The sequence below is a fragment of the Homarus americanus genome, unplaced genomic scaffold (genome assembly GCF_018991925.1).
Source record: "Homarus americanus isolate GMGI-L3 unplaced genomic scaffold, GMGI_Hamer_2.0 scaffold32583, whole genome shotgun sequence".
NCBI lineage: Eukaryota > Metazoa > Arthropoda > Malacostraca > Decapoda > Nephropidae > Homarus > Homarus americanus.
Window position 1 is genome coordinate 36,188,525 of NW_024713129.1, and position 26,382 is coordinate 36,214,906.

Here is a 26,382-nt window from a genome sequence, read left to right on the forward strand (position 1 = left end):
CAGCCATGGGGAAGTCATTAAACTCTGAATCAGCTTGACTCCAATCATCGGCCTTTTTTACCTCACCCTGGGCCTTCTCAAGTCTCTTTTCCTCGGCAACTCTTCTCCTCTTCTGTCTCTCTGTGGCAGCCTCCTGTCTCTTGGACTCCGGAATATCTTGGCTAGAAATCATGAGAGCCCCTATACTGCCAGTCTTCTCTCTCTGTGCTTTGACAAATGCCAGTTCGATCACAGGAATCTTCAGTTCACGCTTGCAAATACAGGAGATGTGGGCCTCGGATTTACAGTCACGATCGCATCCAAACTCAGGACAGAGAACAATTGGGCACTTGCAAGTAATTATGTCAAATAACTGGTCCAGTTGCTTGGCAAAGCTGTCCTTAACTGCAAGTTTTCCTCTCCCAAGAGAGATATCTCTTGCCTTTTCCCAACTGGCTAGCAGTCTCTCACTAATCTTCTTCTGACTTGTTATGACTGGAGGCTTGAACTGAGCGTTAGCCAGAGTGTACTGTGCCAAGACAGCTTTGGTCATATCACTGGCAATGTCTTTGTTTGTGTAAGTTCTTTGGTTCTTTTCATTGATTTGCCTGATTAAAACACCGTATCTCAAAGCATCTCTCAATGTAGGCAACTCCGACTTCAGGAGCTCTCTCCCAGACCTAAGATAGTGACTGAGATGGCTGGATTTTTGGTTCCTCGTCCTGACACAAGCAGCCATCGCAAATATTATCAACTTATAAATGCATCAGAATCTGAAACAGAAAAAAATATTGTTAGTTGGGTTGTTAAAGAATGAAGTCAGAAAGCAATGTTCACTATTTAATTGTAATGCACTAATGCAGCTGTACGTTAGATTTTCGATAAATTTCACGCTAAAATTTACCTAGCAAAAGGTTGCAAAATATTGAAACTGAAATTATTTTCTGTTTATATACACTAAAATCTACCAAAAAAGTGATGGGCCATTAGTTTTAGCTGATCTTCCCTCCTATGACACACCCTACTGTATAATATATATTACGAATTTCTAATGAGACATTACAATTACACGTAATAACATAAGAACATAAGAAAATAAGGAGTCTGCAATAGGCCGGTTGGCCTGTGCATGGCAGCTCCTGTCGAGAGTTACTACCACTCTCTATCATCCATGAATCTATCCAGCCTCCCTTTGAAACTTTCCAGCGTTCCAGCACTTACTACAAAGTTGCTAAGCTTGTTCCACTCGTCCACCACCCTATTTGTAAACCAGTTCCTTCCTATCTCCCTCCTAAACCTAAGCTTATCCAACTTGAATCCGTTGTTCCGAGTCCTATCCTGCTCGGATATTATAAGAACTTTATCTATATCACCTTTATTGATTCCTTTCACCCACTTGAATACTTCTATCATATCTCCCCGCACTCTTCGTCTTTCTAGGGAATGCAAGTTTAGTTTCTTTAACCTATCTTGATATGGAAGGTTTCTAAGTCCCGGAATCATTTTCGTCATTCTTCGCTGCACCCACTCTAGTGAATTGATATCCATTCTATAATAACGGCACCAGAACTGAACCGCATAATCGAGGTGCGGCCTAACTAGCACAATATATAGTTGCAATAAGACCTCTGCACTCTTGTTACTTACACTTCTAGATATAAAACCCAATACTCTGTTTGCCTTATTTCGAACATTAACGCACTGTTTTTTAGGCAGTAAGTCCGGGCTTACACGTACCCCCAAGTCTCTTTCACAAATCGACTTCTCTAGGCTGATGTTGTTAAGGCTGTATACATTGACAGTATTTGTTCTTCCAATAATAAGTACGCTGCACTTGCTGGTGTTGAATACTGAAGGACTAAATGTTATTCTTAAAGTAAAAGCAAATAATCGCTGTACAGATGATACTACTGTTATAGGTGACAGTGAGGAGACATTACAAACCTGGTTAACAGTTAGTATCTTGTGTATTAGTATTTTTGATCCGTGACGGTAACTTTTTCATATTGTCTTGTACAATGCCATTTGAAACCCCTGGTATATATTTACCTAATGTTCATCAGACAGACAGACAGACATACGCACACACACACACAGAGTGAATGAATTAATAAACTTATGCTATACAACCCAGATACGCAAGAGTGTACATGTGTCGTACTCACGTTTATCACTTGTAGTACCATTGGCTTCAATATACTGGTCACCATAACCTTTGATAGTTGCGGCCTTGATTTTGATAATATAAGGGATACATGCCTCCAAACTGGTGATATTGTAATGAGTGATGTTCCCATTAACATGATCACTGTTATTACCGTTCACGCTCGACGGGTTCCAGGTAACAGTGTAATTTGTTATGATGCCTCTGGGCTTCTCAGGGGGTTTCCATGCCACCAGTAAGGAATGTGAAGTTTCAGAATGTATCCTGGTGTCGGCTGGAGGCCCCGGTGCTGGAGGACAAAGTTATATAAAGCTTTACTGAAGCTGATACTGATACTCTATGAATTAGTTCATAGAGGAATGTGCTCTCCCCTGTGTCCTTAAACTGATGAAAATTAATACCATTAGTTTCATGAGTGTGAACCCTGGAGGTAAAACTACTTAATCGGTCATGCTTTAGCTGTTGCGTCTCTATGTATCCTGGCAAGGACTGAACACCTCTTCATATCATCAAAAGTTCTCTTCATATTCTTAACTTTCACCATCAAAATTGGTACCAATCACTACTTACTGTCCTCGTCTGTTGTGCCATTCATGCATGTGTCATTACTGTAACTACTGTTCGTCTTGGAGGCCACACACACATGATAGGTGGTCCAGGCCTCCAGCTGGGTGATGATGTAGCTCAGCGAGGTGGTGGTAGTTGTATTACTGCCATCATCGTTACTGGCGGGACTCCAGGTGATCTTGTAAGTGACGTCACAGTTGCCGACGTCTTGTACCTCCCACCAGCTCACGTCCAGCAGAGTGGAGTTGTCTGTATAGTTGTTCACGTTGACGCCAGTGACTGGGTCAGGGTCTGGGGGGATAATGTACAGCAGCAGTTAGTAAATATTTTGGGTGTGATGCTGTGGACGTGTTTCATTAAGTAAAATACAATGTTGTAGTGAGACTATCTAGTATCTATTTGTTCCTCAAGGAAGTGAAGGTTTTTGATGAAGGTGTTATACTGTAATTAGTAGCCCCCGTGGCAGCGGACTCCATAAGTAAGCCCATAATCTAACCCGTAACTTATAGCACCTCCTTTGGTGCTGTAACACGATCAACCCGGATACAGTAGTCGCTATTTCCCGATTGCATAGGAAAAATTAATAATATATGTTGCAATAATGCTTGTTAGACTTGTTTTATCATAGAATAATGAAGAAAATGTTTTGTACATCGACATACTAAATTACGATATTACAGTTTGTCTATTTAATTCATTTTTTACGATAAGAAGAGGCTTGAGTGTTTCTATTTCTCGCAGGAATGGAAGAGACGCAGCTTTTGTCTTCTTACAACTTTTCAAGTAATTTGTAACAAAATAGTAGATTTTTATTGTCCACATTTATGGCACATATTTTTTTATGACTGAGTAAACTTGCATATACACCTTATTAATGTGGTATAGCTGTAAATATCCTTCAGTAATGAAAGCCAAATATGAGGTCAAGTGAACATTTTTGCCTAGACTCCGCCTTTACTAGGACCAAGTTATAACAAGTTATTCTGCCAAGTATCCAATAATTACCCATGACTCAGGGTTAAATAATACCTAACCCAATTAAGTGGTAAAGCATTTTTTCTAATAAAAAGAATTATGTTCATAAGTTTTGTATTCTATACATTCAGTGGTGATTTTTTTTTGCTGCAAAATTAGTGAAATGTATCTTACCCTAACCTTACCCTACCTAACCTAACATAAGAAAGCTGCAACTCACATGACAAACAATTACGTTCTCTAGAAAGTTTCAATTTAAAAGAAAATACATTTGCAGAGATAACAAACTTTTTTATAATCATTTCTCCAACATTCTATTAATTTTTTGATGATATATATGTAATGATTGCTTATCAGACCACAGCTTACAGCCCAGAGAAATACAACGCATTAACAGTAAGTAGATGAGCAGTTGTACACCCACAAAGGTTGACACACCCTACAGTGAGATTAAGACCTGACCCAGGAGAGGGCACAGCCACTAGGTACCAGAGTTAACCCAGCGTTATGACCGTGTTACTCAAGAAAGTACACCTGGACTAGCTGTCCAGATCCGACCCAAGAGAGGTTAGTCTCATTGACCCAGAGTTCTCACCGCCACGTGATTAGATTAACCCGGCGACATGACCGTGTTAAAGAAACCACACCCAGCCAAGACACACCTGGGTGGTAATAATTAAGAAGCCTTACCGACCGGCGATATGACCACGCACCTGGGCAAACACAGCCATCCAGATCTAACCAGTTTAGTGTTAATTAGGAGAGCTCATCTGCCAGTTCTCCTCCAATATAAAGGCCCTGCAGCTCCTTCCACGGGCATCCCAATTTGCCTAGCTTATACTACAGACGGGCAAGGGGGGACCTAGTTGAGGTTTATAAGCATCTCAGGGGGCACTACTCAGTTGAGTGTCCTTACTTGGAGCTGGCGGACGCTCGCCCCACAAGGGGTCATAGCTCAAGATTGAAGAAGCCGCAAGTCCGGAAAACCGTGAGGGCAAACTTTTTCGGAGTGAGGGTTGTAAACTCTTGGAACAATCTACCAGAAAGTGTTGTGACGGCACCGAGTGTGAGCTCTTTCAAGAGAAGACTTGACCAACACTGGAGCGGGTTCAGGTACATTCAGGAGCCGGTGCATGCCCAGTATTTGCCAACAGTGCGTGACAGAGACGTGACCGATCGCCCGGGCGGCTAGCGAGCCGACCTTTTGGTGAAGAATATAAAGGAAAAGAGTCGTGACCGATCGCCCAAGCGGCTAACAAGCCGATCAGTGGCGAAGAGGATAAAAAAAAAAAAAATAAAATAAATAAAAAAACACATGATAAAGTACAAGGAACAAGAAACAAGGAAAAATGAACAAGAAAAGAAGGATACGACATACGTCGAAATAGCCAAGAGAGCGGTCCAAGAGGCTCACAGACCAGAATCCACCATATTAAACTTAAGTGAACCAATACATGACAAGGTAATGATTAGTATGATCCATGCACATCTGCATAATATCATTGCACCCGGATCATACAATGAGGAGTTAAGGAAAATGTTTAAATTGAATAACCTACCAGAGATGATATTCCCAGAGAATCCAGAATCCGAGAAATTATTTCAGGCAACATGCTCAAGTGAACTGAGAGAAAGGCTACAGCGAGGAAAAAGGTATGAGCAAGGAACAACAGCTGATACACAAGAAATACAAGCGACTGATAGAGACCCCAGACAAATGACTAGAAGAGACAAAGAGAAAACAGAAACCGCAAAAGGACAGTCTACAAGACAAAGGATGAAGAGGAGAGAGGAGAAGATGGAGACTGATCACAACAGACAACCTGAATCTGCTGAAGATATTGGATTAAAAGTTACCATAACAAAACATGGAATCCCAACATCAAGACCAACAGGAGGGACAATAGCTAAAAACTGTGAAGGAGGGATATACAAGTGGACATATCAAGAAAAATTCCTAAGTGAAGATTACGTCTGGACACTAATCACTATGGACAAACTAAAGATTACGACCAATGACTTTAAAATAGTAGACCCGTCAGAGTTTAGAAGAGTCAGAAGCGGGAAACAGGACGATAGGTCTCCACTCCAACTGCCACAATCCAAGTATAAGAAATAATGGACAATAGACAAACAGTAAGAACTTTAAGAATAATACAACATAATATAAGAAACTGGAAGACCGAGAGAAATAAGTAATATATATCAAGAAATTGACCCTGACATTATACTAATAAACAGTCACGGTGAGACAGACAACAACAACATAAAACTCTTTAACTATTATGTAAACCAAAGAAATAAATCGGGCGAGAAAAATGACGGAGTAGCTATAGCGGTTAAAAGAAACTTAAAATATAAACTTATCGATGACTTCCAGGATGAATTTCTAGCAATAAAAATAAATACATCTCAAGGAGACGTAATTATTGCTACTACTTATCTGCCACCGAGACGACCCTACTTACCTATAGAAGACCTATTAAAATTGGCTAACAATAATCATCCGATGTACATCTTAGGAGACTTTAGCGCCAGACATAGGATTTTCGACAATACAAATAGTAACGCCGTGGGAAACGCCCTTAATCAATTAATAAACCTAGGGAAAATCAATCATCTAGGTCCTAACTTTCCAACCTGGAGAAATCACAATACACAATCGACACCAGACAAAGTTTTTACCAACAACAAAGCCTTTTTCAATTACCATATAAAACAAGGACCTCTCACGGGCAGCGACCATCTACCAATTATACTAACACTGTCAACAAGCCCCATACAGACACCAATAAAAAAGAGACTGAAAATGAGTAAAACAGACTGGGACAGTTTCAAAGACGACTTAGGTAATCACCACTCGATTAACCTACAAGGGAAAACAACAGAAGACATAGACTCAGAAATGGACAGATTGCACTCAGCAATAAAAACATCTATAACCAAACACACTCCTACTTCACACTTTAGAACATTACCCAACAACAGGCTACCAGAAGAAGTTAAATTAATCCAAACCCATTCCAATGAAATAAACAGGTGTATGGAAAGACACGGCAGTAACAGATGGCTATATACGACGCAGACAGCACTACAGATAAAATTAAGAGACGCATGTAAGGAAGCAAACAATAAAAAATGGAATGATATTATAATGGCGGCTGACAAGACTAAAGACACAAAAACATTTTGGACTTCCATAAACAAGATGATGGGGCACAACAAGCAAAAAACACCATACATTAAAGACCAAAATGGAACAAAACTGCACGAGGAAAATGAACAAGAGTCAGCATTCAAAAGGGAATGGGTAAAAGTTTTTAAAATATCAGATGAGGAAAATGAAGATTTTGATAGTGAACACGAAGAAAGGATAGAAGACGAAATGTGAAGACACATACATAGAATCACCCCAAAGCAATATATAGACTATAACTTATTACCTAATAATCAAATAATAACCATGGGAGAAATAATGCACTGTCTGAGGAAGTTCAAGGAAAAAGCCCCAGGGCTCACAGGTATTACACGAAATATGATCATGAATCTACCTGAAAACATCTTAAAAACACTATTGAACATTTATAATGCATGCTTAATAACCGGTTACTTTCCAGACAAAATAAAACATGCTAAAATGATATTTATTCCCAAGGAGGGTAAGGACAATAGGAAATATTAAACTACAGGCCAATATCTTTATTATAAATTACCAGGAAAGTACTGGAAAAAATTTTAAATTCAAGACTTATAACCTTTTTAACACAACAGGGGAAAACTAACAATAGACAACATGGATTTATGCCCAATAGAAATACCCTAACTGCAATAGCTACAATAACGGAAATAGTTGCAATAGAAAAAAGCAAGGGGAACCAGATGAATATAATTTTAAGGGACGTTTCTCAGGCTTTTGATAAGTTTGGCATTTAGGCTTAAAATATAAAATATTAAAATTGGGACTTAACGAACACTTGCTAAGAATATTGTGTTACTATTTAGGTGATAGGAGAGCACAAATTCAAATTGGAAACTTTATGGGAACCATGTTTAATCTCAAGAGTGGAGTACCTCAAGGAGGATGCCTTTCTCCAACACTATATACAATATATACCTCAGACACACCTCAACCAACCCCCTTTAGCGAATATGTAATGTTTGCTGATGATATCGCTCAAATAGTATCATACCCAGGAAAATCAACCCAATTTATGGCACTCTACACGGTAAGAGCGATAAAAAATATAAATGATTTTGAGAAAAAATGGAAAATCAGGACAAATAAGAACAAATTCAAGATAATACCAATAGCCAAGATCAAAACAAGTCCAGTAATAGCCGACCAGGAACTATACCCATACGACACTGAAGGCAGGATGCTTGGACTAAAACTAACAAAAAGAGGAAATACGAGTATAACATACATAAAAGATAAAGAACGACAGGCAAGAATAAGATTATAAAAAAATAAAACGCTTTAAGAACCTTAGCATTAATAACAAAAGAAAGATTTATATAGACCTTGTCAAATCATTTATGGACTACCCACCCATCCCATTGAACACTCTTAGTAAAACGAGCATTAATAGGTTACAAACAGTACAAAATATAGCCCTCAGATTTATATATAACATAAAATATACAGACCACATCAATAATGAACAGCTACACAAGAGAGCAAACCTCTCAGCAATCAATGTAGAAATACACAACAAAGCTGCAAATATTTGGAAAAAAGTGACTGAACTTAACACAGAAACATACCAAAACTGGATAAATAAAATAGACAACGAAGAATTCCAAGAACACAGTTGGTTTAAATCAGCCAGGATGAAAGTAATTGAACCACCTCCTGCCCCAATATACACATAAAACATTAATAGAGAGAATAAAAGATGAGAGTGACCTACCAGCTCCACTAAGAACCTGGCAGGCCTCTCCATGCAGTGTACCTTTAGACTAACACAACTAACATTTAACTAACACCTTAGAAAAAAAATGTGACTACCCTCCCAGCTACTCAAGGACCTGAGCGGGCTCACTAACTCCAACAATAAATAGAAATAATAATAATAAGCAGCACTATATAAATAAACCAATATTAATACAAAGGTCTGACGACCCAAGGGAGCAGAACAAAGACAAAACACCGATAGGAAAGATGAAGCGATCTGGTTGAGCCCAGATTCTTTCTACTCCTACTGTATTTCAGTTTCACCACTTTTCCTTCAACCCCTAATAATCTTCTTTCACCTCATAACTAATGACTCCGTACCGTACAACGGGCATTACTTTCACATCACTAAAGACAGAAGACTGAGTGACGCTCGTCACTAGTCCAGATCGGGAGGAAGACTTCCCTCCCAAGCACAGCGTCTCCAGCTAGCAGAGTCTCCCACAGGAGATATAGTCCGGCACTCGCCTTCAACAGCACCTGCTGGGTCTCCCTCAGGTTACACCTGAGTCTTTGTCAGATCGATCCAGTGGTGAGTTACTTACGGTGGGAAGTGTATCCATTTCATGTTTGTGTCCGAGAGCCAGTGTCTAGTAACTTCGATATATTGATCTATTGATGTGTCCATGCCATTCAGTTAATTAATAAATAGTTGTATTGAAAGCGGTGTTTAGAAAGATTTCCCCTAAGAACATACCAAGTTGAAAGTAATGAATCGGCCATGCTAGCAACGTCTATATGTTTATTAATGTGTGTTATAATGGTGGCAGCGTACTTAAGGTAAACAAACGCACTCCCTGGTTTAGCCATTACACCTGGCTCGTCTCTCCCTTCATTGAATTCAGTTTGAGTATTGCTTAATCGTGTGCAGTAAGGAACCCCGAGTAGGTCATTGTGAAAAGTTTCCTAGTGTAAATGTTTCTATTTATTGTATGTGCGAATTGTTACTAGCATAACACTCTCCCCAGAATATGTTCAGTGCTTAATATAATTTGTCAGTGTCCGCCGCGATTTGTAACGTTCTTAGAATCCCTCATGTATTTTAATTGTCTGTCAGTGTTAAATGCACCCATTGTGTTTTAGTGACAGAAGCTGTGACTATACTAACCGTTATAACCTAACATGTCGTTTAACCTACATCGTGAATGGCTGTCCAGGGCAATTGCTATAAATTGCCGACTGGAAAAACATTGTGCAAACAATGGTTGGGCATTCATTGATAACTGGCAACGATTCTATGGCAACGACTACCTGTACTGTCGTGACCGAGTACACTTGTCTCCTGAGGGGGAAAAGACGTTGTCTGCATCCCTGGAGGGTGAAATTGTCACTCAGAAGGGGGGGTTTCGCCAGTAGAGAGGGGTCGGGGAAAGTGGGAGTCAAAAAACAAGCAGGTCCTGGGAAGTAAAATTAGTTGCTCAGGACAAGGGATAAAACAGGACCAGGGAAGATTAGGTTTAAATGTATACTATACAAACAGTAGGGGCAGTTCAAAAGATATCTAAGTCTTTAAACTGCTAAGAGAACATATGGGCACGGGGGTGGAGGAGACTGCAGTGAGAGAGGGTAAACAAAGTGAAAGACTACAGGGAAATAGGAATGATGACAAAACTAAATTAGACAGGGAGTTTAAAACTAAACGCGGTAAGGGGAGGACTTAGAACAAGACTAACTTAAATGTATACTACGCGAACAGTAGAAGTATGAGAAACAAAATGGATGATATTAGGGCCTTGGTATGTACCGAAAAAATCTATATAATTGCATTCACTGAAACATGGATCAACCTAAACACACGTGAGTTACCAGTCGAATACCAAATTGCGGGTTACAAACTGTTCCATACCGATAGGCAGACCACGAAAGGAGGAGGAGTAGCTATCTATGTTAGGGATAATCTGAAGTGTGAAATAAAAAAGGAAATATAAACTGAGAGGAATACAAAAACAATTTGGATAGAATTAAGCGACGGTCGGGAAAAATTAATCACAGGAGTAATATACAGACCCCCCAATCTTGATACCGTCAATGAGAGACTTATCTGGGATGAAATGCGCAGGGCTTCCATACACAACAAAGTCTGTATAGTAGGCGACTTTAACCTTGGCCAAATAGATTGGACTGACCTTACGGGTAACTCAGAATCAGAGGATTTTCTCGAGACGATCCAGGACTGTTTCCTAAGTCAACATATAACCGAACCCACAAGGGGTTATAATATACTGGACTTAGTTCTGTCGAACAGAGAAAACCTAATTAGCAATGTCTAGGTAGGGAACGAACTTGCAAACAGAGATCACAAAGAAATTCGATTCCAGTTAGATTTTCAGGGTAGAAGTAAGGAAAATTCCACTAAAGTACCAGATTTCAGAAGGGCAAACTTTGACAGTTTAAAGAGGCAGCTGAGAGAGGGGGTTTCGCGCTTGGCTGTAAACCTGACAGATGACACCAACCTGATAACGAGATCTGAGATTGCCGAGTTCCACGACAATTTAAATAGTGAGTTACTTAATGCACAAAGGCAGAACATACCATACAAAAAACTCACATCAGACAACAATGAACCTAAATGGATAAATAATTATTTAAAGAACATCATTGGCCAAAGGAAGGCTATAGGTAGAAGGATAAATCGTGGCGAAATTCACCTCCGGGACTATTATAGGGTATTGTCGAGTAGGGTTAAAACCGAGATAAGGAAAGCAAAGAGGAATAATGAGGTAAGGATAGCAAGGGAGGCGAAGACAAACCCCAAAGGATTCTACCAAATGTATCAAACTAAAACACGAGAAAAGATTGGACCAATACGGTCAGACTTCGGCGAGCTCACTGATAACGACGGAGAAATGAGCAATAATTTGAATAAACATTTTTCAACAGTTTTCACCACCGAAAATTTAAACATGATACCCGAGGCACCGACTCTATTCAGAGATAGTGAAGAAAACAAATTAAGTGAGATAGTAGTGACTAGTAACGATGTTAGTAAGCAAATAGACAAACTAAAGCCGAATAAGTCACCTGGTCCCGATGAGATATTTGCCAGATTATTAAAGGAATGTAAGGAAGAGCTTAGTATGCCCTTAGCAAAGTTGTTTAACATGTCATTAAAAACAGGTGTAGTACGAGAATCCTGGAGGAAAGCGAATGTAATAACGATTTTCAAGAAGGGGGATAGATCACTATCCTCTAACTACCGCCCAATCAGTATAACATCAATAGTAGGCAAATTACTGGAAGCAATCATTTTAAACTCTATTCGAAATCACCTGGAGAAGCACAGATTGATCAATGATTCCCAGCATGGCTTCACAAGGGAACGTTCTTGCCTAACTAATCTATTAACATTCTTTTCATCAGTTTTCGAATCGGTGGACGAGGGGCACAATTATGATTTGGTATATCTCGACTTTAGCAAAGCCTTCGACAGAGTCCCCCACGAAAGACTAATTAGAAAGGTAGAAGCTCATGGCATCAAAGGTGACATCCTTAAATGGATTAGGGCGTGGTTACAGGACAGGAAACATGGAGTGAGCATTAACGGCAGTAAGTCCTATTGGAGCAACGTCACAAGTGGAGTTCCCCAAAGCTCAGTACTTGGACCATTATTATTTATTATATACATAAACGACATAGATATCGGCATTGACAGCAACATAAGTAAATTTGCTGATGACACTAAAATAGGACGTGTTATCAAATCTGAGGAGGACTCGGCAAAACTACAGGAAGATCTAAACAAATTTTTCGAATGATCTGAAAAATGACAGATGAAATTCAACGTCGACAAATGTAAAGTACTCAGTATAGGAGATGTAAACAGGGAAACCAGATACCAGATGAACAACGATGCCATAGAGAAATCCGACTGTGAAAGAGATTTAGGAGTAATGATAAGTAGGAACCTTAAGCCAAGTAAACAATGTGTTTTTGCTCGTAACAAGGCTAATAAAGTACTTGGGTTCATACAAAGGAGTGTTAGTTACAAAACTAGCGAGGTCATCCTAAAACTGTATCTTGCTCTTGTGAGACCACACCTGGATTACTCAGTTCAGTTCTGGTCACCTTATTACAGAATGGATATCGAATCCTTGGAAAGAATTCAGAGGAGAATGACAAGACTAATCCCGGGCATTAGGAACCTTGAGTATAGAGACAGGTTAAAGCATCTTAATTTGCACTCCCTTGAGAGACGTAGAGCGAGGGGCGACCTGATAGAGGTGTATAAGTGGAAGGCAGGGCTAAACAAAGGGGACATTACAAAGGTACTCAAACTATCCAACCAGGAGCGAACTCGTAACAATGGTTTTAAATTAGACAAATTTAGATTTAGGCGTGAAATAGGTAAACACTGGTTTGGAAACAGAGTAGTGGATGAATGGAACAAGTTACCAAATATCATCATTAACTCGAATACGCTGAATTGCTTCAAACATAGGTTGGATGCAGATATGAGCAATAGGGGTTGGGTGTAAACGGGACTGCCCAGTATAGGCCAATAGGCCCGCTGCAGTTTCCTCCATTCTTATGTTCTTATGTTCTTATCCTCCTCCCCGTCCTAATCCCCACTCCACCCGCCCCACCGCAACCGACGAGTCTGCCCCGCCTCAGCCCGTCCCACCTGGTATGACCTCACTCGTTCCCAGTCTGCTTTGCCCTATAAGGTATGTTTTGAAATTGATGGTTCGCGTAATTTGTTTGGTGATACTTGCAGAGCTTAACTAAGTAAATTTTTAGGCTAGTATGATTTATAATGTACTCTTTTAAACGTAGTGATAAATAATATTCAGCGTAGTGAGCAGAGCTTCACTCCCCGAACCAGCCTTGGGAACATTGTCGTGGCGGACACCATTGTTGCCAAACATTGACGTAACGTATAATATAAATATTTTTTTTTGCTGATGCACTTCCAACTAATCCATCATCCCTTTAGGATTGTCTTTCGCTGACAAATGTCACACACAGTACTGCCCCGTGGCCAGCCAGATGTTGGAGATAACCAGCTCACTTGGGTATGACCTGATCCTGCATGTCCAAGCTGTATGCAGTGAGCGGTCAGGGTAACGGCGCCTTACAAGTTACGACAACAGCAGCAGTCAAGAGGTGTTGGTGGATCAAGCATTGACTCCAACCACAGCACGTACGAGCAGAGGAGAAGCAGCGTGATGAATGCAGCACTACACCCACCACACGTCACTTCACTTCTTTCAAGTCCTCCTTTGGTCTAGGATTAAGGAGATTTTATATATTTCTACTTTAGGCAGATAAGAGAAATAAGAAAATGATGCTGTAATGAAGAAATGCAGATGGAAGTAGAAAAAATCTATCTGGAATATGATGGGCTAGAAAAACTCATCTGGAATATGATAGAAACTGGTGTAAAAAGAAATTTGCATTATAAACCAGGAGGAAGTGAGAAGAAGTCAGAAAGTGGAGACACGACCTACAAGGTGCGGTATTCAAGAAAGGAAAACGTGAAATATGAAGAGAGAAGACATAAGAAGTGCTGTGCTGACACCAGTCAGAAGAAAGTCGACGATGAAGAGGTGAACCATCAGAAGGACCAGCCTACCACTGCTGCTCTACTGCCAGTAACCCCGATACCAGCTGGTGGAGAATGTCAGCCATGCTGGGCCACACTACTGTATTGCTGTTGTATAAGTATAATGCTTAAAAAAAAGAAAAAGAACACCCTAACATGTGGAAGTAAGCGCATTTTTTGTGTATTTTGAAGTATTTCGTTCTGTGACATCTCTTAACATTTACCACAGATAATTTTTTTTTATTTAAGAAAGATTAGTCACTTGTTCTATGAGATCATTTGATCAATGTTTGTACTACCTAATGCAGTGTTGTAGCCATATTACTGATTGGGCTAATCATTATCTTGACATTGGCTGGCAAGGCCAGGTAACTCCTGTTATTCTTTTTAGAATGTGAAATTGGAAGTTTTTTTCTCGGATTCTATGCTAGATATGTAGGATCTTTAGCTCAGTTAAGCTCATATTATGATCACTTACTGTGTATGTGTTTTTCTCCTGGCATAAAAGCTTTGATCTTGGCGGGAGGTATAGTAAGTTTTGTCAGATCAAACCAAGCCAGTAAAAAACAAACATCTATGAGATTATTGTTTGTAAAATGTGAGGATGCATTATCGCTTCAGGGGCTATTCTTGATACTGCACATGATGTTACTGTCTATATGTGTCATCAGTTCTCTGTTATGGAAGCCTTGGTCTTGGCGGGAGGTGTAATGATTGTTTATCAGACCACAGCTTACAGACCAGAGAAATACAACACATATAACAGTAAGTAGATGCCCAGGTGGTAACCCACATAGGTTGACACACCCTACAGTGACAGTAAGACCTGGCCCAGGAGAGGTCATGGACAAGTTACCTGAGTTAACGACCATGTTACTCAAGAAACTACACCTGGACAAGCTGTCCAGATCCGACCCAAGAGGGGTCAGTCTCATTGACCCAGACTTCTCACAGCCACGCGATTAGCTTAACCCGGCGACATGACCGCGTTACTCAAGAAGCTACCCTCCAGCGAGTACAGCCTGTCACCTGACCAGACACATCCAGATTTGTGACGACATCTTCCGCTCGCGCCAATATAAAGGCCCTGCAGCTCCATCTCAACGACATTCGCGTTCGGATTATTATTGTAATAGGGAAGGAGCCGATAGCTCCTCCCCAGCACCGCGTCTCCAGCTAGCAGAGTCTCCCACAGGAGACATAGTCCAGCACTCCCTTCAACAGCACCAGCTGGGCCACCCTCAGATCACACGTGAGTCTTTGTCAGAGCGATCCAGGGGTGAGTTACTTACGGTGGGAAGTGTATCCATTTCATGTTTGTGTACTAGAGTCAGTGTCTAGTAACTTCGATATATTGATCTATTACTGTGTCCATTAGGGTGTGTCATAGGAGGGAAGATCAGCTAAAACTAATGGCCCATCACTTTTTTGGTAGATTTTAGTGTATATAAACAGAAAATAATTTCAGTTTCAATATTTTGCAACCTTTTGCTAGGTAAATTTTAGCGTGAAATTTATCGAAAATCTAACGTACAGCTGCATTAGTGCATTACAATTAAATAGTGAACATTGCTTTCTGACTTCATTCTTTAACAACCCAACTAACAATATTTTTTCTGTTTCAGATTCTGATGCATTTATAAGTTGATAATATTTGCGATGGCTGCTTGTGTCAGGACGAGGAACCAAAAATCCAGCCATCTCAGTCACTATCTTGGGTCTGGGAGAGAGCTCCTGAAGTCGGAGTTGCCTACATTGAGAGATGCTTTGAGATACGGTGTTTTAATCAGGCAAATCAATGAAAAGAACCAAAGAACTTACACAAACAAAGACATTGCCAGTGATATGACCAAAGCTGTCTTGGCACAGTACACTCTGGCTAACGCTCAGTTCAAGCCTCCAGTCATAACAAGTCAGAAGAAGATTAGTGAGAGACTGCTAGCCAGTTGGGAAAAGGCAAGAGATATCTCTCTTGGGAGAGGAAAACTTGCAGTTAAGGACAGCTTTGCCAAGCAACTGGACCAGTTATTTGACATAATTACTTGCAAGTGCCCAATTGTTCTCTGTCCTGAGTTTGGATGCGATCGTGACTGTAAATCCGAGGCCCACATCTCCTGTATTTGCAAGCGTGAACTGAAGATTCCTGTGATCGAACTGGCATTTGTCAAAGCACAGAGAGAGAAGACTGGCAGTATAGGGGCTCTCATGATTTCTAGCCAAGATATTCCGGAGTCCAAGAGACAGGAGGCTGCCACAGAGAGACAGAAGAGGAGAAGAGTTGCCGAGGAAAAGAGACTTGAGAAGGCCCAGGGTGAGGTAAAAAAGGCCGATGATTGGAGTCAAGCTGATTCAGAGTTTAATGACTTCCCCATGGCTGATCCGAGTGCTGACCAGGAGAATGGTGACTTTGTCCCTAACCCAGAAAATAATGATCCCAAACCTTCCAGGCATAAGGTTCGAAATAGGAAAGATATCCTGAGCATAGCTCTGGCCAGCATGCGACACCACACTGGTCTCAGAGAAACTGCAGAGATAGCAACAGCTGCCTGGATTGACGGTGGTTTGATAACACCTGATAATGTTCACCTGGTGATAGATCATAACAAAGTAAGGAGAGCTCAGGAGAAACTTGTCAGTAACCTAGAAGAGGAGTTTGATAAGGGGATAAGAGAAAATGGAATCAATTGTTTGTTCTTTGATGGGAGAAGGGATGACACTAAAGTGTTCATGAAAGTTGGAGATTCTGACAAGTTGTTCCCTGCCATGGTGAAGGAGGAACACTACTCCTGCTGCAGTGAACCAGGAGGGAAGTATTGTGGCATTTCACTCCAGAGAAAGATGACATCAGGAAACCAGCTGAGATAGTGGCAGATAACATTGTGAACTGGCTCAGAGAGAGGAGTAGACCAGACCCTGCAGGCCATTGGAGGGGACAGCACCAACACGAACACAGGGTGGCAATGGGGGGGGGGGGTCATACAGTGGATAGAGCGGAAGATTGGGAGGAAGCTAGTCTGGATTGTTTGTGACCTCCACACCAACGAGTTGCCATTCAGACATCTGATACAGGAGCTGGATGGCAAGACTCTTTCAAACAACAGATGGTCTGGTCCTCTTGGCAAGATGCTGGACTCTGCCACTGAGTTATAAATAAATCCGAGCTTTGAAAAAATCACAGTTGGCCCTCCACTCGTTGAGCTTGCACATACTGTCATTAACGACCTGAGTACTGACCAGTACTATGGTTACATGATTTTCAGTGCCATCAAAACTGGGGTCATGCCTGATAGACTTGCTTACCTGCAGATAGGTCCAGTCTCACAGTCTAGGTGGCTCACAACGGCTCTCAGGTTCTGCAGAATTTGGGTCGCTCATCATAAACTGAAAGGGAACCAGCTTCACAACCTGAGACTTATTGTCCAATTCATCGTGAGTGTCTACTTGCCAAATTGGTTCAACACCAAGGTCAAGTCATCGTTCTCCGAAGAGGTCCGAGGCATGTTCTCTTCCAGCTTGAGCTCCTGAGGAATCAGCCAAGGAAGGTTGTTCAGATTGTGGAGCAGACTGTGAGGAGATCTTCCTGGTATGCTCATCCCGAGGCAGTTCTGCAGACAATGCTCTGCAGTAAGGATGAGGAGGAGAGAAGAGTGGCAGTCAAAAAGATCTTGGATATGAGACTTATGAGAGGATCTGGGCATGACGAATCAGTTGGTGACGATTCCTTCAGGGTCAGGAAGACTCCTGAAGTCAATCTAGGTGCCAAGACCCTCACTGATCTCATAGATCTGGATAACATCCAGGCTGGCAGTGAGCCCCCTCTTACCTGTAGCCTCACCAATGTTCAAGTCAGAGCTTTCCTGGACAACCCCATGCATGTCCCTGCCTGGCCCTCGCACACCCAGAGTATAGAGCGTTGTGTACAGCAAGTGAGCGAGGCCAGCAGTCACGTGTACAGCCAGGAGAGGAGGGAAGGCTACATCCGAGCTCAGGTGGTCAGCAGAGAGGTGATGAGTAGAAACAGAAGCAAGAAAGACATGTTCTCTATGGTGTGCAGCAACACCGGGTCGTAGTAGTAAAACCGGTTTTTGTATTTGATGATTTTGTTTTCTAAAGGAATATTAAATTTAATAAATGTGTCAAGATCATTCGTTTCACTATTCTGGACCATTTTCATCCTAATAAATTAACCTGATACATTTACTTTACTTTAAATAAGCTATTTAGTGGTGTTGGTAAAAGGGTGGGAATACTGAATTTTCATAAGATTTCAAGTTAAAATTTACCTAGCAAAAAATTAAAACTTTTCAAATCTGAAGATATCACATGATTCTGCACATAGAACTACATCATTAATACCATGGGCCGATTTTTCAAACTAAAAAAAAAATGACACCCTAGTGTCCATGCCATTCAGTTAATTAATAAATAGTAGTATTGAAAGCGGTGTTTGGAAAGATTTCCCCTAAGAATATAATATACAGATAAACAACTAACCGGACACGCTACAAAACTTCCTCACTTTACAATCCTACAACTATAAATATTCCACCTATATCTTCTAAAGTTGTGTCGTGTTATATATAAATGTAACTTAGGATGCCACTATTATGCATTTTAACTTTAGGTTAGGTTAAGTAAGGCATGTTAAGGTTAGGTTAGGTAAGGTTATGTTAGGTAAAGGTTAGTTTACGTAAAGTTTAGGTTAGGTGGTTAATATATAGTACTAAGCCACGAACGAGTTATTTGTATTACTGTTCATTTTCCAACCTTATTTTCATCAGTGAGTTCTGATATGGTAATCCTTTCTTGTGCTAATGTCTCGTTTTGTAGATAATTAGGAGCCTTGGCGCCCACTAACTTGTCTTCCCAGCGGTAATGAGACCGGGCTCTGCTGCGACACTTTTCCCCGGGCTCGTAGCAGTTTCATTTTCAGCATGACGCATGAACATTGTTGCCTGTCTTATATGGACGTAATTTAGGGATACAGACAACGAGAGCCTTCAATTGTTCAAAGACCACGGCATCGTGACTTTACACCTCTGAGTGGTAACTGAATTATTTACAAGTGAACTTCCATGTCCTCTTGTCAGACGTCATCACTGTGTACATCTTCATATTCAGAGTTTATTCCAATATTTCCTTTATACCAGACTGACCATTAAAACGTTGATTAAAACCTGAATTCCGAGGTGACTGAAACTATAAGAAATATTAAATCTATCAATGTTAAAGTGTGTGACACAAGGTTAACATAATATGCAAAACGCGCCTGATATGTCTATGTTTGTCTCGTTATCTCTATATATCTACCGATTTAACTCACCTTCTAAACCAAAATATGGCTTACCTAAGACACACACACAGACACACACATATTTATATTATTCTTATTATTATTATTATTATTATTATTATTGTTATTATTATTATTATTATTATTATTATTATTATTATTATCATTATCATTATCATTATCATTATTATCATTATCATTATCATTATCATTATCATTATCATTATCATTATTATTATTATCATTATCATTATTATTATTATTATTATTATTATTATTATTATTATTATTATTATTAACTTGTCATACTCTACGTATCAACAGTTCTTGAACAACCTTAAATCACAACTGGATATATTGCCTAAAAGAGATGATGTTTTTATTGTTAAAACTAATGTGTTTTTTTTATTGTTAAAACTAATGTGTTTTTTTTATTGGTAAAATTTACTTTGTTTCATTTGAGGCGTCGTTAACTATCATAACATTACCATATTATACCTAAATTAGTTACAGTGGTACTGTTTTTATTTGTAGTGTGTGTGAAGGCGTTTAACAATCCAAATTTAATCTCTTTTTGCACAGACCAGTTTGTGTTTAAAAAAAAGGAAAATGTGTTTGTGTGTGTGTGTGTGTGTGTGTGTGTGAGAGAGAGAGATATAACAATAATAAAAAATAACAGTTTATTGAAAAAGCATGGCAGACAGAAGACTGAAAATATATAGTTACATATTTGGGGAATGGATCACTTGATTGACGAATAATATACAAATATGATATATTATAACAAGATGGGGAGAAGGTCATACTAAAGGGCATTTCAGCATAGTGACAGTGCTAAAAGGTAAGATTGGCTGGGAGTGAACACACTGGCTGACCACAAGTTGTTGTTGATTCTTACAATGGTTGGGACTGCACTGTTCTTATAGCAATCAGTACTTGCTCGTATGGGCTAGATGTGGTTGTCGTCTCGAATGGCAATTCGCGGTCGAGGGATCTCGGGTGGAAGCAGAGGCAGGTGTCGAGGATGATGCAGAAGCTTCTCACCAAATTTACAGATGAGGTCGTGGTGATGATCAGAGATAGCCTAGAAGGTCGGTGTGTGTGTGTGTGTGTGTGTGTGTGTGTGTGTGTGTGTGTGTGTGTGTTTATGTATGTAATAATAATAATAATAATAATAATTGACGGTTTATTGAAAAAAGTTCTGCAGCCCGAAGGCTGAAAATATACATTGTATGTTTGTATGTATGTTTGCACATGTGTGTGCATCAGTAACTAATTAGCAGAAGGTACATTCTAGACACTTACCTTTACTATCAGTAGTTCCAGTTGCTGCCTTACTCTCTGGACCATAACCTTTGCTTGTAGCAGCCGTGACGGTAACGCTGTAGTTGGTACAGGGAGTCAGGTCGGTGATGGTGCAGCTGGTGGTGGTGTCATTGGTTATGTCATGGTCTTTATTCCCCTCCCAGGTCCAGCTAACATTATACTCTGTGATGATGCCGTTGGGGTTTTCTGGGGGACTCCATGATACTTTTATTGACGAGAACGAGAATGACACTACAGACGTGATGACTGGAGGTCCTGGTGCTGTAACATATTGTCACGATAACCATGAATACCTTAATATATATATAACTTATATTTAACAATGGTTAACATTACTAGAGGTCACCGTCATGATAAAATCTGTAAAGGTCAACAGTGTGCGTGAAGTATGAATGATCATTTTTGATAAAGCCAATATTGAAGTGATCCTTGATGTGAAGGGCAAACTCCTCACGTGGATTGCTGACTACCTCTCCCGTCGACAGGCCCGTGTCCGTTTTCAGGGTCACTACTCTAAGATTAGGGATCTTGATCTTGGCACGCCTCAGGGAGGTGTACTCAGCCCTACACTCTTTAATGTACTCATGAACTCCATCTGCCGCCTCAACGACATCTTTGCTGAGCGCGCCCTAGACGGTCACATCATAAGCTACGCTGATGATATCCTCCTCCAACCTATACTCTCCACGTTCGCCCGGACCTGTCAAACACTCGGGATAGTCATCTCACACACAAAAACCAAGTTCATCTCACACTTCCAGCGTCAGACACCGCTGACTCTGCAAGGACAAGACATCGATCAAGTACGCACCTACAGGTACCTTGGTCTACCGGTGCGAGCCACTACCAGCGCCACCACCTCCGCTGTCGCCTCCCACGTCATCTCCCAGTGCCGCCAACGAACGAGGCCCTTCCAGTCCCTTACTCACGGCCTCAAAGGAGCCTCTGTCAGGGTCCTACGTCCCATGTACATTGCTATCATCAGAGCTATCATAGATTATGCCTCTCCTGACCTCCCAGCATAGAGAAAATCCAAAACAGAGCTATGAGACTCATCCTCGGCTGCCCTATGACCACCAGAATAGAAGTCATGCAGCGTGAACTAATCCTGCTTCCTGTCTGCGATCGAATTACTGCTCTCAATGCCATCCTTGGTGTTAAACTTCTTCGCAGTGAGAAACCGACTCCTCTGTACCGCTCACTGGACTCACATCTTAACACCCTCCTGCGCCGGCCTGCCCCCATTACCTCTCCTTCCCTCTCTCAACACTGGCCCGTCCACACTGCTGCTGACATCCTGCGTTATCACCTCTACAACCCCTCGACATCTCTCCCTCCCGAGTACACTCATCCGCCTCTACCGCCGTGGACCTCCCCGAGTGTTGGTGTTGTCGTCCACACCTTCCCTGGTCGTAAATCCACCCAACTGCGGTATATGCTCAAACTTAACTGCCTTGAGCAGATTGTTAATGTCGCCTGTTCTCTTACGACCTCCCTCCCTCCAATCCTCGTCTACTGTGATGGGTCTGTCACCACGCTGGGCTGCGCTGGGGCAGCTGTGTGGATTCCTGAGCGCCAGGCCAGAAAATCAGGGTCCACGTCTGGGCCTCCTCCACTGACACTGAAAGCATAGCCATCCTCGCGGGCATTCATGAGGGGGTGACCTATGCTCGCACTGAATGCCGAAATCTCCTTATAATCAGTGACAGCACTTCTGCACTAGCTAGGCTCAAATTACCCTCCCCCTCCTCCCCTACCGCCCAACACACCCTAGCCGCCGTCGCCGGGCTAGAACAAAATGATGACATCAGTGTCAAGTTTATTTGGATCCCGTCACATATAGGAATAACTGCCTGTGACACTGATGATCGGCTTGCCAAAGAAGCTACACAAGAAGAAGATATTGAAGCCACCCTCGCCTTCTCCCTGAATCATCTCACATCTCGCATACACGCCACACAACGAGAGGCATTCGACGTAAAATGGACACACCTGAAACAACGGAGTAGCGTCACACTATGCCACTAGGACGCTGTAACCGGTGACTCCAACCGCCACTCCAAAGAGTATCAATCTCTGACTCGATCTCAGCAGATTATGTACATGCGACTGCGCCAAGGGTACAGGTACCTACAGTATAGGAGTACATTGGCAACCCTGAGCCTGGCCGCACTGTTTGTAAACTGTGGTCAACCCGATTCTCACACCCTCCCTCACTACATCTTCACTTGTCCTATGACCTCCTCCTACAGGTCCCCAGCCGTTACCAACACCTCTTCCCTCCCTGACCAGATACCCCTCCTCCTAGTCACAGGCCTGGCACTTGACATTATTAGGGACCAGCCACGCAATAAACAGATGAAATGTACCGGGAATTCCCTCACCCCCCACACACACTCATCATTCTGACACTTTATGTAACTTGCTGACAAAACATATGACCCTTCAGGCTTCCACGCCCTGAATGCATGAGTCATAAAGGCAAGCATGAACTTAGCATGCTTCCCAGTTGCTCACTGTAAACGCTTCTGCGCTTCTACTTGCACAGGATGTAAGGGGGTGTCCAATATACTAGCCCCCTCCGGGGCAATCTGTAATCTGATCTGATCATCCTGGTACATCATTATGGATGTTCCCGACACTACTGAACAAAGTCGAATTATATTTTGAATCGAAAATTCATTCTTCACTGCGCACGACATCATCTGGCCGGCAGCCCCCCGGGTGGGTGGGGGGGTGGTCGGGGTGTCTCCACTGTTATCACCTGGCCGTCGTGGTGTAAGAATCTATGGCAATGCCTGATAAATGCTCCGTATTTGGATGCATATTAAATCACAAAATAAAGGATAAAAGTTGAGATATTCGATTTCCAATGGAAGAAAAAGAGAAAAAAGTGAATTTTATTGTTCATGCAGCAAATATACTGTATAGGGTACAAGAGGAGGTAAAGGCAATATTTGAGAGCTATTGGCAGGTTTAAATTTAAATTCTCTAAAGTCTAACTTTCGGCCAGGAAACCGGATGTGGAGAGACAAGTACCTATTCGTTGTTTGAAACTGTTGTATAGCCTAGTCATCTATATATCTAGTGGCCATATTGATTAATTGAAAACCTCTACACATATAAACTTGTATTCACTGATTTACTGAAATAGCTTGGAAAGAGAAGGAATGATGATAATTATTATCTTCTTGTGTTCCTTCTGCCTCCTCGGTAAATAGATGGCCAATATCCCCATCATTAATTAATTGCTTTACATTGATACTGGCAGGAAAATCATAAAAGTATATATCATAATAAAGAGAGGAAGAAGAGGATTGTTAACAATAGTTATAATATAGGAATATCATAAAAATATGGTGTGCTAGGGGGATAAGAGAATCAGGATATATGGCAAGAATATCTTATAATATAGTGGGTGGTCTCACCAGGGATAAAGAGTTAGAAATGTTGCCGACTAGGGGATTTAGTAAAGAAACTAACCATTTAGATAATTTATAAGACATTGACCCAACTGAGCTAATGATGGGACTTGCTGGGTTATTTGGCTTGTGGGTCTTGATTACACCGTACATGTATGGCAGTGGAGGGGACGTTGAAGTAAGTTATTTAATGAGAGTAGCTTTGCCTCTCAATAGAGACAACTTTTTTGTTGAACTGAGTGTTAACAGTGTTGAGAGGATTATTTATGAGCTTAGTTGGCAACATTTCTAACTCTAATATTAAGAATAATATGGATCTGGTTGATAAACTCAATGACTTACACACTAATTATGATTTTAAACTGGTCAGCTCTGATGTAACATCACTCTTTACAAAGGCCCCAGTTGATGATTTACTGGAATTCCTCATAGATTCCCTGGATAATATTTCATTGCCCGCCTCGAAAGACGACTTTCTCGAACTCATCAAACTATGTATTAAGGATTGTAAATTTGAATTCAATGGAGAATATTGTGCTCAAAAATTTGGTATGGCAATGGGTAATCCACTCTCACCAGTATTAAGCAACCTAAATATGGAATTCTTTGAAAAGAAACTATTAAGTAATAGCTTACCACCTTCAGCAGTCTGGTTTAGATATGTAGATGATGTATTATGTCTCTGGCCATGTAATGAGGACCTAAAAGCTTTCCTGCCACAACTTAATAACTTAGCCCCCTTGATCAAATTCATTGTGGAATTAGAGCATGACTGTAAATTGCCATTCCTAGACTGTCTGATACACAGAATAGGTAACACCTTTAAGTTCAGTATTTATAGAAAACCTACTAATGTGTGTTCGTACATTCATTATTATTCTGCCCACCATAATAGAGTCAAACAGTCAGTATTTTCATCAATATTTGTATTGTTTTGAGAATTTGCAGCCCGAAATTCATTGATGAGGAATATAAATATATCTATAATATTGGCTTGAACCTTAAATACCCTAGATCTTTCATAGACAAATGCCTGAACATTACTAAGAAATCTTTTTATAGAAACCGATCCGAAGCCTACCCATGACCATAAGAATCTCTTAGTATTACCATTTCACAAAAAATTCTCTCAGATTCCTTTACAACTAAAAACCTGGAACGTCAATGTGGCATTTAAAAACTCATGCACTGTTAAACAAATGTTAATCAAGAACTCCCCCAACAATACAGGTGGCTGCATTTATAAAGTTCCTTGCAAGGAATGTAATATGTTTTACTTAGGCCAGACAGGTAAAGATCTTGTAACTAGACTTAAATAACATAAATATAGAGTTAGGACAGGCCAGGGATCCAATGTTCTGTTTGTTCATTTGAGGGATAATAAGCATTGCATTGACTGGGTTAATGCCTCCTCAATATTACCTTGTAATTCAATTGACAGTAGGAATATTATAGAATCCAGTCTCATTAAACATACCGAATCCGTCAACATGAATTTGAGTCATGGTATGTACAAACTGGATAATTTCGTAATTAAGAAGATTTGTGACTAGGTGAGAAGGTTGGGTCATCATACTCTCTGACCTGACTACCGACTGCTGCAGTGCTTTTTGAAGATTAGTAGGGTCACTACCTAATAACCTGACTATTGTGACTTGATCTCACCCTCCTCTACTGTATATATATTTGCCTTGTTATGTAAATACTCCTTAGTCTGTACTCACCCCTGAAGACGTGAATTACACGAAAGCGCTTGGGAACTTCGTGTTTTCTTTTTCCCTGTGGTTGTCAGCATATATATATATATATATATATATATATATATATATATATATATATATATATATATATATATATATATATATATATATATATATATATATATATATATATATATATATATATATATATATATATATATATGTATATATATATATTATATATATATATATATATATATATATATATATATATATATATATATATATATATATTTATGTGTGAGCATTGTCACCTTTATCTACACAGCTTACTCCACATGACTCCAAGCAACTAGTTACCAACACAAATAAGAAGAACACAAGTCATGAAATAGCTCCTAATTGGTGGAAAACAGCAGCTGGCTTTTGGGGGCGCCATCTATGACATGTGATGTCTACT

The 26,382-nt window shown here is 40.5% G+C and overlaps 1 protein-coding gene across 1 annotated transcript in view; it reads right to left on the reverse strand.

Annotated features, from left to right (window-relative positions):
• LOC121870798 (phosphatidylinositol phosphatase PTPRQ-like) overlaps positions 1-26,382 on the reverse strand; it is a 105,605-nt gene that overhangs the window by 6,400 nt on the left and 72,823 nt on the right. Inside the window, exons 8-10 of the mRNA XM_042372766.1 lie at positions 20,780-21,061; positions 2,714-3,001; positions 2,145-2,432 (exon numbers count right to left, since the gene is read on the reverse strand). Of these exons, the coding sequence (XP_042228700.1) occupies positions 2,145-2,432; positions 2,714-3,001; positions 20,780-21,061 (858 nt within the window). The remainder of the gene's footprint in view (positions 1-2,144; positions 2,433-2,713; positions 3,002-20,779; positions 21,062-26,382) is intronic.